The sequence below is a fragment of the Lissotriton vulgaris genome, chromosome 8, assembly GCF_964263255.1.
Source record: "Lissotriton vulgaris chromosome 8, aLisVul1.2, whole genome shotgun sequence".
Classification (NCBI taxonomy): Eukaryota; Metazoa; Chordata; class Amphibia; order Caudata; family Salamandridae; genus Lissotriton; species Lissotriton vulgaris.
Window position 1 is genome coordinate 1562904187 of NC_141696.1, and position 16716 is coordinate 1562920902.

The 16716-nt window shown below is 53.8% G+C and overlaps 1 protein-coding gene across 1 annotated transcript in view; it reads left to right on the forward strand.

Annotated features, from left to right (window-relative positions):
* Positions 1-2812: 2812 nt before the first annotated feature.
* Positions 2813-16716, forward strand: part of MAN1A2 (mannosidase alpha class 1A member 2) — a 436652-nt gene continuing 422748 nt past the window's right edge. The window contains exon 1 of the mRNA XM_086935831.1: positions 2813-4152. Within this exon, the coding sequence (XP_086791957.1) occupies positions 3845-4152 (308 nt within the window). The 5' untranslated portion in view covers positions 2813-3844. The remainder of the gene's footprint in view (positions 4153-16716) is intronic.

Genomic DNA, 16716 nt, shown 5'->3' on the forward strand with positions numbered 1-16716 from the left:
GCAATCTGAAACCTTGGCAGCTATGTTATAGTTGGGTGACCTGCGCGTTCTATCATCCCTAAATATATATTTTTTTTATTTCCCACTTTCTTCTTCTAAATTCTTGGCACATTTGTGTCACATGTATATTTTCCATTCTTTATGGATACCTTCTGTTTTATTGTTAAGCGCCCTGAGGCCCACGAGCCACGCTGGCGCTACATCGAATCACAATCAAATGAATGCGGCCGCGTGCCCTGGCTCGAGGCGCGGAGAGACCATGATGTCACATAGTCCTTCCTCTATGTCGATGCCACGCAGCGTGGCCCCCTAGTCAGATCTGTAGAGGAGCTTCGGCGAGGGCCGCAGGGCAGAAAGTGACGTCAGAAGGCGGGGCCTCTAGCACCCAGCTGGACATTGATTGGTTACGGCGCGCTGAGTGGCGCGGGGGCGCGATGAGTTCCTTTCAGTTGTTAGACGCCAGCGCGTTCATCACAGACGTCGTATGACATGGGGTTTATAAATATTGGCATCCGACCGCTGTGAGTGAAACGACGACATCATAACCTTATTTAAGGAGAACCGAATATGAGCGCTGCCGGTAGTGTGCTTGTGTTTGTTCTCGCTTGTTGTTGGTGCCCCAATGATTATGGGGTGAACATGTCCTGGCGTGTGGCCATTCTAGTGTCAGGCGTGACGTCATCACGAGACAGCGCCTATCAGAGGAAGGCGGTTCCAGGCGTGGCCACGCCCAGGTCCTTGTACATGCCCCTGTGCGGCTCTGGCGGGTGCCTGGCTGTAAGATGGCGTCCGCCGTGACGCGGCTCCGCCCATGCGCAGTCGGGTGTGCGCAGTGGCAGTGCCAGCTTGTGTCCTGGGGAGCGGTGGTGTCGGCTCCTGGTGACTCTGCACCCATCGCACCCGGCTCAGGGGGGCGGCGAGGGACGGCCTGGAGCTCCAGAGCCCACCCGAGCGCTGCCAGGGGCGCCCCCAGCCTGCAGCACAGAGGGCACCGCCGGGCACCGGCTGCAGCAGCATCACCCGCTCCAGCCCGGGCACCGGTGCCAGGGGGGGCCGCTCCGGGCACCCCCGGGCGAGGGGCCACCAGACCTGCACAGGAGCATCGGGAGGAGCACCGTGGACCCCTGCATCATTGTAAACAAGCACCCTCACCCACTGCTCTGGAGCATCGTCGGCAGCATCACCCGCTCCAGCCCGGGCATCGGTGCCAGGGGAGTCCCTTGGCACCCCCTGGCGAGGGGGCACCTGACCCCCAGTGCACAGGAGCATTGGCACCGCCTGCCACAACCCCTGCCTCCATTGCATACAAGCATCGTCACCCACCCCCTGCATCCACCACCAGGAGCATCCTTTCCTTCATCTGGAACAAGGCCAGCCCTTCCCGGCTCCAGAGCATCCCTGCGCGCCTCCTGCAGCATCCCCCTCCATCCCTAGCCCAGGTGTCTTCCTGCAGCATCCCCCTCCATCCCTAGCCCAGGTGTCTTCCTGCAGCATCCCCCTCCATCCCTAGCCCAGGTGTATTCCTGCAGCATCCCCCTCCATCCCTAGCCCAGGTGTATTCCTGCAGCATCCATCCCTAGCCCAGGTGTGTTCCTGCAGCAACCCCCTCCATCCCTAGCCCAGGTGTGTTCCTGCAGCATCCCCCTCCATCCCTAGCCCAGGTGTGTTCCTGCAGCATCCCCCTCCATCCCTAGCCCAGGTGTATTCCTGCAGCATCCCCCTCCATCCCTAGCCCAGGTGTATTCCTGCAGCATCCCCCTCCATCCCTAGCCCAGGTGTATTCCTGCAGCATCCATCCCTAGCCCAGGTGTGTTCCTGCAGCAACCCCCTCCATCCCTAGCCCAGGTGTGTTCCTGCAGCATCCCCCTCCATCCCTAGCCCAGGTGTGTTCCTGCAGCATCCCCCTCCATCCCTAGCCCAGGTGTATTCCTGCAGCATCCCCCTCCATCCCTAGCCCAGGTGTCTTCCTGCAGCATCCCCCTCCATCCCTAGCCCAGGTGTATTCCTGCAGCATCCATCCCTAGCCCAGGTGTGTTCCTGCAGCAACCCCCTCCACCCCTAGCTCAGGTGTATTCCTGCAGCATCCCCCTCCATCCTTAGGCCAGGTGTCTTCCTGCAGCATCCCCCTCCATCCCTAGCCCAGGTGTATTCCTGCAGCATCCCCCTCCATCCCTAGCCCAGGTGTGTTCCTGCAGCATCCCTGGTAACATCAGCATCCTTCTCCAGTCCCTAGCACAGCAGCAGCCCCGGTGTGCCAGGAGCAGGCCACGAACTCCATGCCCAGGGATCTACCATGATTCACTGCACAGCAGCCTCCGGTGCCATCCAAACCCTGCACACAAGCACCCCAACATCTAGTCCAAGCACCTGCTGCTCATCACCTATCCTAGACGTTTAGAGGTGTCCTCTGCCCTGGGCCCCTCCCGATACCCCCAATGTAGACGTCTAGTGGCAGCATCCCAGGAACACCTCTGCCAGCAGCCACACAACCGTCTGCAGATCTCCATCCTCATCCTCCGCTTACTGCCAGCATCAGCACCACTCAACCAGCTGGAGCATCGTCTGGAGACCTCAGTCCTCATCCTCCGCTGACTGCCATCATCAGCACCACTCAACCAGCATCCGTGGACCTTATGCGCTTCACCATCCAGCCTGCACCAGCATTACATTTAGTCCCCTCGCTTTGGCTCTCAAGGGCTGCCTCTCCCAGCATCAGCCCCACTCAGCCAAGTTCAGGGTCAGAAGTGAACCTTTAGTGTCACCACCCAGAAGCACCACATTACCCCAGCTTGAGAGGTGCCCCCCCTGCCTCGGGATCTACTATCAGAAGCAACAGATCACCAAGGGATCTGCTCCAGCTGTGGCAGTCTTTCCTTACCCCTGGACACACCACTGCGAGGCCCGCAAGAGAAACCCAAAGAGAGAAGGCCGCTACCAGGAGGCCAAGAGTAGCGCCCACACTCCGGGGGTGTCTGGAGGCGCTGGCTACGGGTGCCAGCTGCCTGCCTGGGTAAAGGGTTCAGGGGCCGGTGCCTGTTCCCCCTCTGTGCCCCAGAGGGCACTCCGGGGGTGTAAGGAGGCACAGCTTCAGGTGCCAGCCCATGCCTGGGTGAAGGGTTCAGGGGCCGGCGCCTGTGCCCCCTGTGCCACCCCCTGAAGGGCACTTGTGCCCGGATCCACCGTGGTTCCAGCCCCTCTGCTAGGACAAGCCACATGAGACCAGGCCTCGGTCCTAGAGGCATCTTTAGGGCCGTGGACCCCGCTTCTTGGCGCAGAGAAAGAGACCGGTCTACCTGTACCGGAAGGAGCTGTGGGATCTCATTCATGCAACTGTGGGTCAGGGATCGAGTTTCTCTGCCCAGATTAGACCGGGCCCTTTGACCTTCTTACATGTTCTTCTTGTGACCAGGAAGGGGTTCTTAAGGCAGCATTGTTTGCATCCACCCATCGCGCCCTGGAAGGATCAATAAAGGAGAAGCTTTTGAAGTGAACGTGGTACTCCTCATCCCTGGGTTTAAAACCTTCCATCTGTCTTTCCTAGGGACGGGGACAAGTGCTGCTGCTCATCACATGGAGTGAGGAAGCCATGTTCGCATGTGACCTCTGAGCTCCTGCTGGCCCTTCGTGGTTTTCTACTGGAAAAGCAGTTCTGATTGAGGAGCTTTTGAAGATGCTGCACCATTTTTTGCTCTTAGAGACAACTTTTACATTTTTAATCTTGGCACAGCGGGTTTCCCTCTGCAGGGGTGCCATCTCCTCGATGTAACTCCTTTTTTTAATCACTCAATGGTGTTGGTGGAGCCCAGTGACACTTGCCACGTCTTCAGGCCCCGCTGCCGGGGGCATGGCCACCCCCGCCTTGTTGCCCCTGTCTGGGCGCAGAATCCCCACCCTGAGCCTCGGGGCCGCCTCCTTCCCGCACCACAGGGCCACCTTGCGGCTCTCGGAGAAGTTCATCCTGCTCCTCATCCTCAGTGCCTTTATCACTCTCTGCTTCGGGGCCTTCTTCTTTCTGCCCGACTCCTCCAAACACAAACGCTTCGACCTGGGGCTGGAGGACGTGTTAATCCCGCACATCGATGCCAACAAGGGCGACAAGAGCTCTGGGGGCTTCCTGATCCATGGGCAAGGCCACGATGAGCACCGGCACAGGTACGTGTCAGCAGCGCCACGCGTACAGGGAAGAGCCTGTTTCACTTGTGTATGATCCATCTGTCAGCTGGCGACATGCGTGTGCCACAGGTACAGGGCAGAGCCTGTTTCACTTGCGTATGATCCATCTGTCAGCTGGCACCATGCGTGTGCCACAGGTACAGGGCGGAGCCTGTTTAACAAGTGTATGATCAATCTGTGCCAGCTGGCACCATGCGTGTGCCCAGGTACAGGGCAGAGCCTATTTCACTTATGTATGATCCATCAGTGTCAGCTGGCGCCACATGTGTGCCGCAGGTATAGGGCAGAGCCTGTTTCACTTGTGTATGACCCGTCTGTGTAAGCATCACCACGTGTGTGCCACAGGTACAGGGCAGAGCCTGTTTCACTTGTGTATGATCAATCTGTCAGCTGGCGACATGCATGTGCCAGCTGGCACCACGCGTGTGCCCAGGTACAGGGCAGAGCCTATTTCACTTATGTATGATCCATCAGTGTCAATTGGTGACAGGCATGTGCCACAGCTACAGGGCCGAGCCTGTTTCACTTGTGTATCACCCGTCTGTGTAAGCATCACCACGTGTGTGCCACAGGTACAGGGCAGAGCCTGTTTCATGAGTGTATGATCCATATGTATCAGCAGCGCCACACGTGTGCCACAGGTACGGGGCAGAGCCTGTTTCACTTATGAATGATCCATCTGTGTCAATTGGTGACAGGCATGTGCCACAGCTACAGGGCCGAGCCTGTTTCACTTGTGTATCACCCGTCTGTGTAAGCATCACCACGTGTGTGCCACAGGTACAGGGCAGAGCCTGTTTCATGAGTGTATGATCCATATGTATCAGCAGCGCCACACGTGTGCCACAGGTACGGGGCAGAGCCTGTTTCATGAGTGTATGATCATCAATTTCAGCTTGTAACACTCGTGTGCCACAGGTACGGGGCAGAGCCTGTTTTACTTGTGTATGATCCATTTGTGTTAACTGACGCCATGCATGTGCCACAGGTATGGGACAGAGCCTGTTTCACGAGTGTATGATCCATCTGTGTCAGCTGGTGCCATGTGTGTGTGCCACAGGTACAGGGCAGAGCCTGGTTCACGATTGTATGCTCTATTGTGTCAGCTGATGCCACGTGTGTTCCACATGCACAGGGCAGAGCCTCTTTTACTTGTGTATGATCCATCTGTGGCAGCTGGTGCCATTTGTGTGCCACAGGTACGGGGCAGAGCCTGTTTCACTAGTGTATGACCCATCTGTGTCAGCAGCATGTGTGTGCCACAGGGACAGGTACTGGTGTAAAGCCTGTGTGACTAGTGTATGATCCGTCTGTGTCAGCTGGTGCTACACCTGTGCCACAGGTACAGGACAGAGCCTGTTTCACGAGTGTATGATCTATATGTGTCAGCAGCGCCACACGTGTGCCACAGTTACAGGGCAGAGCCTGTTTCACAAGTGTATGATCCATCTGTGTCAGCAGTGCCACACATGTGCTACAGGGCAGAGCCTGTTTCACAAGTGTATGATCCATCTGTGTCAGCTGGTAACATATGTGTGCCACATGGCCGAACCTGTTTCACGAGTGTATGATCCATCTGTGTCAGCTGGTAACGTGTGTCACAGGTACAGGGCAGAGCCTGTTTCACAAGTGTATGATCCATATGTGTCAGCAGCGCCACACGTGTGCTACAGGTACAGGGCAGAGCCTGTTTCACAAGTGTATGATCCATCTGTGTCAGCAGCCCCACACGTGCGCTACAGGGCAGAGCCTGTTTCACGAGTGTATGATTCATCTGTGTCAGCTGGTAACATATGTGTGCCACAGGTACAGGGCCGAGCCTGTTTCCTAAGTGAATGATCCATATGTGTCAGCAGCGCCACACGTGTGCCACGGGTATGGGGCAGAGACTGTTTCACTTTTGTATGATCCATCTGTGTCAGCTGGTGCCACACGTGCGGTACAGGACAGAGCCTGTTTCACAAGTGTATGATCCATCTGTCAGCTGGTAACACATGTGTGCCACAGGTATGGGCAGAGCCTGCTTTACGAGTGTATGATCCTTATGTGTCAGCAGCTCCACACGTGTGACACTAGTACAGGGCAGTGCCTGTTTCACTTGTGCGTGATCCATTTGTGTTAGCTGATGCCACTCGTGTGACACGGGTACAGGGCAGAGCCTGTTTCACAATTGTATGAGTGCATCTGTGACAGCCGGCACCATGTGTGTGCCACAGGGACAGGTACTGGTGTAAAGCCTGTGTCACTTTTGTGTATGATCCGTCTGTGTCAGCTGGTGCTACACGTGTGCCACAGGTACAGGACAGAGCCTGTTTCACGAGTGTATGATCCATCTGTGTCAGCTGGTAACACGTGTGCCACAGGATCGGGGCAGAGCCTGTTTTTTGAGTGTATGATCCATATGTGTCAGCAGCGCCACACGTGTGTTACAGGTAAAAGGCAAAGCCTGTTTCACAAGTGTATGATCCATCTGTGTCAGCAGCACCACATGTGTATCACAGGTACAGGACCGAGCCTGTTTCATAAGTGTATGATCCATCTGTGTCAGCTGGTAACACACGTGCGCTATAGGTACAGGGCAGAGCCTGTTTCACAAGTGTATGATCCATCTGTGTCAGCTGGTAACACGTGTGCCACAGGTTTGGGGCAGAGCCTGTTTTAAAAGTGTATGATCCATATGTGTCAGCAGCGCCATACGTGTGTTACAGGTAAAAGGCAGAGCCTGTTTCACAAGTGTATGATCCATCTGTGTCAGCAGCACCACATGTGTATCACAGGTTCAGGACAGAGCCTGTTTCATGAGTGTATGATTTATCTGTGTCAGCTGGTAACATATGTGTGCCACAGGTACAGGGCCGAGCCTGTTTCACAAGTGTATGATCCATCTGTCCAGCAGCACCACATATGTATCACAGGTACAGGACAGAGCCTGTTTCATGAGTGTATGATCATCTGTGTCAGCTGGTAAAATATGTGTGCCACAGGTACAGGGCCGAGCCTGTTTCACAAGTGTATGATCCATATGTTTCAGCAGCGCCACATGTGTGCTACAGGTACAGGGCAGAGCCTGTTTCACAAGTGTATGATCCATCTGTGTCAGCAGCGCCACACGTGCGCTACAGGGCAGAGCCTGTTTCACGAGTGTATGATCCATCTGTGTCAGCTGGTGCCACACGTGTGGTACAGGGCAGAGCCTGTTTCACGAGTGTATGATCCATCTGTGTCAGCTGGTGCCACACGTGTGTGCCACAGGTACGGGGCAGAGCCTGCTTTACGAGTGTATGATCCATATGTGTCAGCAGCGCCACACGTGTGCCACTAGTACGGGGCAGAGCCTGTTTCACTTGTGCGTGATCCATCTGTGTCAGCTGGTGCCATACGTTTGCCACAGGTATGGGGCAAAGCCTGTTTTACAAGTGTATGATCCATATGTGTCAGCAGCCACTAGTACGGGGCAGAGCCTTTTTCACTTGTGCGTGATCCATCTGTGTTAACTGACGCCACACATGTGCCACAAGTACAGGACAGATACTTGTATGAATGCATCTGTGACAGCCCGCACCATGTCTCTACCACAGGCACAGGGCAGAGCCTGTTTCAGAACTGTATGTTATATTATGTTAAAACAACATGTAGAGCGCACGAATACTGGAAGGTGTCTCTGCGGTGACAGTTCCTAGGAGGAACAATAGCCTACTTGTTAGAAAGCCAGGTTTTTAATTGTTTCCTGAGAACCAGTAAGGTAGGAAGGGCTGTAATCTGAGGAAGAAGAGAGTCCCTAACTTGGCAGCGGCAGCCACAACGCTTCTGCCACCCCAGTTGCTTCTCTCTGTTCTGGGGACGGTGAACAGGTTTGCACCAAAAGAGCGCCGGGGACTGCTGCGTCCATAGATCTGCAATGAGCTCTTCGGAACCTCTGGGGCTGCGTTGTGGATCGCCTCGTAGGCAACGCACAGCGCCTTGAACTTTACTCTGCTTCTAATCGGCTGTCAATGCAGAATCCAATGTAGGAGTGCCAGAAAGTATCCTAGCGGCTGCGTTCTGTACCAACTGGAGCTTATTGAAAACGGATTCCTGGACATTGGCCAATAAACTGATACAATAATCCACTCTGAATCTATGCGCCTGTGCCCGCTGGCACCATGCGTGTGCCACATATTCGGGGCAGTGTGATGCAACACAATCGTATGCATGTATCTGTATCAGCTGGCACCATGCGTGTGCCACAAGGACAGGTGCGGGTACAGAGTCTGTTTCACCTGTGCATGGTCCATATGTATCTACCTGCACTACATGTGTGCTATGCCACAGGCACATGTATGATCCATCTGTGCGGGCCAGCACCACATGTCTGCTTCAGGTACATGTGCAGAATCCGTTGCACCTCGGTTTGAATCCTAATGTGTGCGTGGCACATACACAAGTGTGGCAGGCGCTACCTCTTGGACCAATTCTTGCACTTGTGTGAACTGGAACCCTCGTGCTTGCTATGGGTACCGAGGTCCATCATTCAGCCCGAGACCCTCACCCGGTGTCCCAGATATGGGACCCTTTTCCCCAGACTGTGCACCCGATGTATGTGTGCAGCATGACAAAGCACCACGCGCCAGGGCCTGTGTGTACGAGGCGTGTGCTTGTTAATCTTGTTATATTTCATTGTAAACCGTGGGATCCGGGCGGTGCCTCTGTCCCAGGAGCCCAGATAACTTCTACTTGGATACATGTAGAGGTGCCCACAGGTGTGGGAGGGGGTGCTCTCCCCTCCACCTCGTGCCCACCCCTCCGCCTCGTGCACTGTCCTCCGCCTCGTGCACTACCCTCTGCCTCATGCACTGCCCTCTGCCTCGTGCCCACCCATCCGCCTTGTGCCCACCCGTCCACCTCGTGCCCACCTGTCACCTCGTGCCCACCCCTCCGCCTCGTGCACTGTCCTCCGCCTCATGCACTACCCTCTTCCTCATGCACTGCCCTCTGCCTCGTGCCCACCCGTCCACCTCGTGCCCACCCGTCCACCTTGTGCCCACTCCTCCCCCTTGTGCCCACCTGTCCACCTCGTGCCCACCTGTCCACCCCGCCGCCTCGTGCACTGTCCTCCGCCTCATGTACTACCCTCTTCCTCATGCACTGCCCTCTGCCGCGTGCCCACCCGTCCACCTCCTGCCCACCCGTCCACCTTGTGCCCACTCCTCCCCCTTGTGCCCACTCGTCCGCCTCGTGCCCACTCCTCCACCTCGTGCCAACTCCTCCGCCTCGTGCCCACTCCTCCGCCTCGTGCCCACCCCTCCGCCTCGTGCCCACTCCTCCGCCTCGTGCCCACTCCTCCGCCTCGTGCTCTCCTCTCCACCTCGTGCACACCCCTCCAACCAACCCGGATCCTCCGCCCCAAAGTCGTCTGCTCTGGTTGTTAGGCCACATCCTCTCCATGTGTCTGTGCGGGCTGAACTCAGCTGCCATTAAAACGCTCTCTTGCACCAGGATGGAGAAACCACTGCAGTTCAGGCTTTAAACAAGTGATTATGGCAAGAACTGGGGCTGTGGGCATGAGGGGCCACCCTGGCACTGCCCACCCTTGAAGAATAGAGGGAGTAAGGGCCCCCACCCCCCTTGTGACGGCACCTGGTGATGGAGGGCAGAGGTCAGGGCTGCAGAGCGCCCCCTGCTGGGACAAGTTACAAACTAATGCAGCCCAGACGTTAATCACGCTTCGCAGTATCAAAGTGGCTTATTGTCATGTTATTGTGTGTTTTCGCCCTACAAGCCACGTGTGTCCTGCGCATGCGCACCGCTGCTCTCTCCTGCAGCCTCACACATGTCTAATGCACACATACAAGACACACGTTTGTCTCTGCTCTGAACGGTACTGAACAGGGTTGTGGTGGTTTCTGCTAAATGTCATTAATTTCATGGTAGTTTAAACATTTTTTTTTTTTTTTAAATTTCATAATATTTTTATTAAATTTTACAGGCCGGTACATTCGCTTTACCTTTACGCGGTACCAGCCAAGCTTAGTTGGTGTTGCCATGGTTACAGGTAGTTGTTGTACATGTTTAGCTGCATCCCTTTACAATGTCTTGCTAGAAGATTAGGACAGATGAAGGAAAGAGGAAGAGGAGAGGAGAAAGGGAGGAGATAGGTTGCAAGAAGAGTAGTATAGCGATAAGCCTATTCTGGGTGTATAGCGTTTTGTTTTGTGGGCAGCCGTCCCCCTCAAGTGAAATCATGGGGGGTTCATAGGAGTCCAGGTACACGTCAAGCGATTTCCATATCCCCCTAGTAGCTGGTCTCCAGGGTGAGTCTGCGCCCCTGAGGTACGTTACCCAATTGATCCAACCTTTATATGACGTCTTAGCTGTATCCATCCAGTTGGACAGTACCATTTTCACTGCCGCAGTCAGTTGGAGGTCCAGCAGACCCCTTTCATGTTGTGTTGCAAGTCCTGCGGTCATGAATGCGGTGGTGAGGGCAGAGAATTCTGGGTTTAGTGTGCACCCCTGCGCTTTTTTTATGAAGTCAAAGACTTTCCCCTAAAACGTTTTGATATTCGGGCATCAGAAGATGAGGCGTGTGCTAGGTCGCCCTTTTCGTTGCCGTCGGTCCAGCATAGGTCTTTCTCTCTGAGGCCTAGTGCGAGTAGGCGAGCCGGGGTCGAGTAAGTCTTCTGGGGTAGCCAAAATTTGGTTTGGGATAGTACCGGGTAGATTTTGTTACGTGAGGGGGAGGCCCAAAGAAGAGCCAGCTCTATCTCACTTAGTGAGGTTTTGTTTTGTTTTACCCAGTATTTAGATGTTTTATCGTGGCGCTTGGTCGAAGAAGTTTGTAAAGGTGCAATACCTGATGCCCTATTCTGTTGAGTTTCGCCATATACTGTATACTTGATGGCTTGCGTTGTGATAGTTTGGCCTTTGTTAGTGCTGTTTTGATTTTTAGGAAATTGTAGAACTCGATGTCTGGTAGCCTGTGTCTCTCTTTTAGTGTGGCAAAAGTGATGTAATGTCCCTCCCCCATCCAGAAGGGCTGGATAGGAGATGCCTTTCGCTTTCCAAGTGTCTATGGCAGGCATTTCCCCTTGTATTTGATCTTGCTGTTGGCCCAAAGAGACTCCATTTTCGAGTTCCTTACACTGGTCTCCATTTTCTTGTCTATTTTGAGTAGGGCAATTTTGGTGTTTTTGAATATAGGGCTGGAGGCGTGTGTGTGCTTATTAGCTGTTAGTAGTACCAGTGGACTGAGGTTATTTAGAATGGATCACTCGATTAATAGCCATACCGGCGTGTACCCTTCAGGGGGTGACATCCAGTAGGCTCCCTGTTTTGCTTTAAAGCAGTTTTTAGGCCTCCCAGTTTTTTGTCTAGTCGTAGCTTTTTAATACTTATACCTGCTTTTTTGCCTCGCCATAGGAATTTGCTAATCAGGTTATCCACCTTGCGATGTAAGTCATCAGTGAGGAGAAGTGGTGGCATGCTCAGGTGTGATCATCATCTTGATCTTTTCTATTCTGCCCCACCAGGTTATAAATTTGGGAGACCAGGACTCCAAGAACGTCCTAACTTTCCCTAGCAATATCTTCTCGTTTTGGTCTAGTGTGGACCTAAGGTCGTTGCCGAAGTGTATCCCAAGGTATTTGATGAACCCTGTCTGCCAGGTCAGGCCCGACCCCCCCCTAGAGTGTCCCTAGTAGTGTGGATGTTAAGGGGTTTAAATTCTGATTTGTCCCTGTTGAGTTTGTATCCTGAATGCTTTGAGTCTATTCCTATAGTTTCTATCGGGGCCTCACTAGAGGTTCTAGGTTGTTCTGTCACAATGAGGATGTCGTCCGCGTAGGCGGCGAGTTCGATTTCTATGTCATTGATATTGATCCCCTTTATCTCCTTGTTCTACTTGATATCCCTGATTAGTGGTTCCAATGCCAGCAGGAAGAGTGAGGGGGACACAGGGCATCCCTGTCTAGTTCCGTGTTGTAGTGTGAGAGGATCAGAGAGTGCATTAACGACAATGCATGCTTTTGGGTCTCCGTACAGTGCTAGCACCTTCCGTATGTATGCTTCCCCAAGGTTGAATGTGTGCATGCATTGCTCTAGGAAGGCCCATGAAAGCCTTCTCGGCATCTAGGGTGATGGCCACCGCTGGTTCTGCCATTTTGGTGGTGTGTTCTAGTACGTGGCATAGGAGTCTGGTGTTGTCGTTTGACATACGGATCTTGAGAAAGCTTACCTGTGAGTTACTTATTAGTCTGGGCAGGACAGGGTTTTTGTGTGTACTTTACAGTCCACATTAATTAAGGATATGGGCCTGTAGTTCTTGGGTAACAGTGCGTCCTTGCCTTCCTTTGGGATTGCGATTATGTTGGCCTCGGACATGGATTGTGTTACCAGCCCATTCTCCGCATAGTGATTGAACACCTTTTTCATGGTGGGTTTCGGGTGGCTGAGAGAGGTTTTGTAAAAATGGCTGTGTACCTGTCCAGACCTAAAGCTTTGTTGTCCTTCAAGTACTTGACCTCCATTTCAATCTTGGCCGTACTGATTTCTTACCCTAATCTCTGTGCTTCTTCATTCGCTATTTTGGAAGGCCGAGTCTGTCAAGGTATTTTGTACACACCTCCAGGTTTAAAGTCTGCTCTTTTTAGGTCGAGGGACCGTAGGGCTTGGCCGTAGGCCAAGACCGGAAGTCTGGAGAATTATTGTTGTTTAGAGTGGCTGCTTTATCCCGCCTCTCTTTTCGTCTCTCCTCCATTGGCTGGCTTCCTAAACGGAGGCCAGCCATTGGAGGAGAGAGCCATCCTTCCAAAGAAGCTCCGTCTTTTTCGGATTTGGGGGCGTAAGTTTTGCTGTTCTTTAGACAGTGACGTTATCTGTCACTCAGAACCACAAAACCACGCCCCCGAATCCGAACATTTTCAGAAGCTTTTGGCCGCCATTGTTACCTGTCCACTGCCGAGTCTTCAAGTGCAGAGAGCCTCCTCCCCGAGTCGCCCGTGAGCCTGAAGGCAGCACCGCAGTGAAGGTGAGCCGTTTTCCTGCCTACCCGGCCGTTGCAAACAGCGCTTGAGCCCACGAGCCTGAAGGCAGAACGCGCAGAGCGCTCCTCGTGCTCACCCCCCCCCCTATTGTCGGCGCGCACTCCAGCCGCCTCACGCTGCTTTCCTCCCTCCTAATCCTCTGGCTGGGCTCTGATCAGCAGTTGTGAGTGTGGGGGGTGCCCCCCAAGAGCTGCTACGAGGCTAAAATTAAATGCGCAGGTGAGCCCCGTTCAGGTCCGCGAGCTCCGAGGCCCGCACGGCACAGCGTCTGGGGAGGCAGCTGCGAGTCAGCCAGACAGGCACTCTGCGGCTCAATCATTCACCTCGGGCCGCCGCATGGTAGTCTAGCAGTCCCTGGCACCCCTCGCACGGCCACAGGAACTCAGCCGTCTCCAAGCGAGACCCCCGCCCAGGGTGGAGCCACCAGAGTCGTTGTGGAGAGAGCCCCGAGCTTGATCTCAGCAAAAGCTCCACTGGGCCGCCACTAGACAGGGAAGAGGGTGTCGGTGTGGCCCGGGCTGGCACGACTGAAGCCTACAATTCTGTTTTTACTGATGTGCAATGGTTCGATGTTGGAGAAATGACACTGGTATTCGTGGCCCAAGCTGTGCAGCACAAGGGGGGGGGGGGGGAGTATCCTCGCCGATGGAAGACATGCCGTCGTTCTGGAGATGGTATGGACTCCCTACTTGTATGCAGCGATGTCAGAGGTCCCCCAATACACTACAGGCTACATACTGTACAGGCAGACGTAGGGGATCAGTCCAGGCGGTGAATTCAGACCTCCAGTGTTGGGCCCGAGTCCGGGGGCTCAAGTTGATGCGCCACCTGGCCCCAGGTCCTCCTCACGCCCTCTTCCTCTCAGCCCCCCCTCCCCCACAGTGTTAACCTTGCATCACCACGAACCGTCTGCCCACCGACACTCCTTCCCTGCATTTCTCCACCCTTACATCCTCACCGTGTGCAGCCCCCCCACCTCACATCTCCCACTCCTCCGTCACCCACCCTGTCACACCTCCCAGCCTCGCATCGCCCCCTCCCTCACCCTAACAGTTGTATCCCTCACCTGACACGCGCCTGCACACTCTCACCATCCACTCACTTCCTTCCCTTCGTACCTCTCACCCCTGCATCACCTTGCCCCCTGCTTCACCCCACCCTTACACCCTCATTTCACCACCCTCGCAGTGTCACTCTGCATCATCCCTGCCCCCCTTTCCTCATCCCTCCCTGTGTCTCACCCCACCCTCACACCCTGCATACCTCCTCCCCCCGCAGACTCCCAGCGCCTGACCCCATTCATGATGAAAGCTGGCAGTGTTTGCTGCATCTCGTGATTAACCCCTTCGTGCCCTCGCCCTGCCAGTCGGTGCTGCTGGGAGCTGTTTCTGCCCTCCTCCGGAGCAGACTCCGCACTCTGCCATAAACATCTGTGCTTTGCGACTGCCCTTGTACTCGGCACAACTGCCCTGCCCCTACCTACGGGGGGCAGGAGCCCCCAACGCCAGAGGAGCTCGCTGGGGGGCACTGAGCAGTGCATCTCAACCCCCCAATGCAATGGTCTCGGCATTATTAAAGGTAGAGCTATTGGCATTGCTTATGTTTTAAAAAAAGAATGAAAACATGTCATAAGCAATGCCAATAGCTCTACCTTTAATAATGCCGAGACCATTGCATTATAAATGCTTGTTTATACAGTTCCTGGTAAAACTCTTGGAAGGTTCGTAGGATTTCTTCGTGTCTTGTGTGGGTGTTGTTGTGTGAGTCAGTGATGGATGAGATGGTAAATTGGTTTTGTTTGTGCTTTAGGTAGGATGCTAGGAGTTTCCCCGCTCTGTTGGCCTCACAGAGATTGATGGCCTTGTATTTGTTGACCCACAGCGGGCCCTCTTGCTCAGGAATTCGTTGTACTCATGCTTTTTCTTGGTGAGGATTGCTAGGGTACTAGTGTCGTGTATGGCTGTGGCGTGGGCAGTTTCTAGTCTTTTGATATCTTGCTCGAGCTGGGCCAGTTGTTGGTTTTTGTTTTTGTTAATTTTAGACTTGATTCCAATTATTGTGCCCCTGACTGTCGCTTTAAGTGCATCCCACAAGGTACTGGGGTCGGTCTCCCATCTACGGGGGATATCTTCGTTGTGGCACCCGCTCAGCTTTAGGCTGATGCACGAGATTAGCCTGGGCGCTATGCCATTATGTTCTATTAGATTGTGTGTGGGCCTGTGATCAGTATGTAATCTATCCTGCTGTACGAGTTGTTCCGGGGGAGTAGGGGAGGAGTGTGGAGTAGGGGAGGAGTGTGGAGTAGGGGAGGAGTGTGGAGTAGAGGAGGAGTGTGGAGTAGAGGAGGAGTGTGGAGTAGAGGAGGAGTGTGGAGTCGAAAGCGCTGGAATCCCGGAGTTTCTTGGCACTACAGAGGGCAGCAACATAATCAAACATTTTAAACAGCAGTGGATTTTAGTCCATAAAAAATGACTTTTATGAATGGAACCCCCGTTGCTAAACATTAGAAACATTAGAAGGAACTTTTTCAGCTCTGGGGGAAGGGTGCGGGAGAAGGTCCTTGTACAGCGCTTTGCTTCCCCCCAGCATCTCCGGACCTCACCCTCTCTTCAGGAATTCAGAAAGGGGCTTAAGGCCTGGCTCTTCAACTGATGCCACCGGGGCAGCCTGGCTCTCAGCGCCTGGGTGCCCTCGCGGGTGATTGGCTGCGCTTATGAATCCTGTCTGATTGATCCAGCGCTGCCTTTGGGCTAGGTTGGCGCTATAGAAATCTCACTTACACGCCTACGTACGAGCTCCAGGGGATGCTGGTTCCATTCTTTGGCAGCTGCCACTGAAAAGTCCTGTTACAAAGTTTAAAACTTTTGTAGTGTTATTCCCGCTATTTTAGCGATGTATTAGATAAGAAAAATCTTTTTTGCTTATAAAGTATTTCCTGATATATTGTAATACAATGGGACTGGAAATCTGTGTATATTATTTTAACATCTTGTGGATCTTGGATGCCGTCTGTATCAATCAATAAATTTCATTTCATTCTTGTCTCCATGTTGGGTGCGCCCTGTCTCCACCCTTGGATGTGCGCAGTCGGTTTCTGACACTGCGTAGTCTCACCATCACTTTGTGTTGCAGAGAGAGAGCGTGTGGGGTCCCAACACCAACCAAAACCGAAAGCTGGTCTTGCTGATGTCACTTCCTATGCTTTCCTCATAATAAAAAGTCAATATATATATAATGTCTTGCGAGGTCATAAGTCACCTGATGCCACTTTGTTGTTGTCAGTGGCCAGGCGCTATATTAACCACCTAACGAATGCCCAATGAGTTGGCCGGCCAGTCGTCCCATGTTTGGCAGGTTTGCCCAACAGTTGCGTCTCATGTCCTGCTGCCCAGACAGACGCACAGCAGAATGCCAGTTCCACCACCCCTAGCACCATCAAGGGACCAGCAGGGGTAGCAGGTTGGGCACCTGACCGGCCTGTCCGGGTGCCCAGCTCTTGCAGCCCTTCATGAACTGTAAAAGG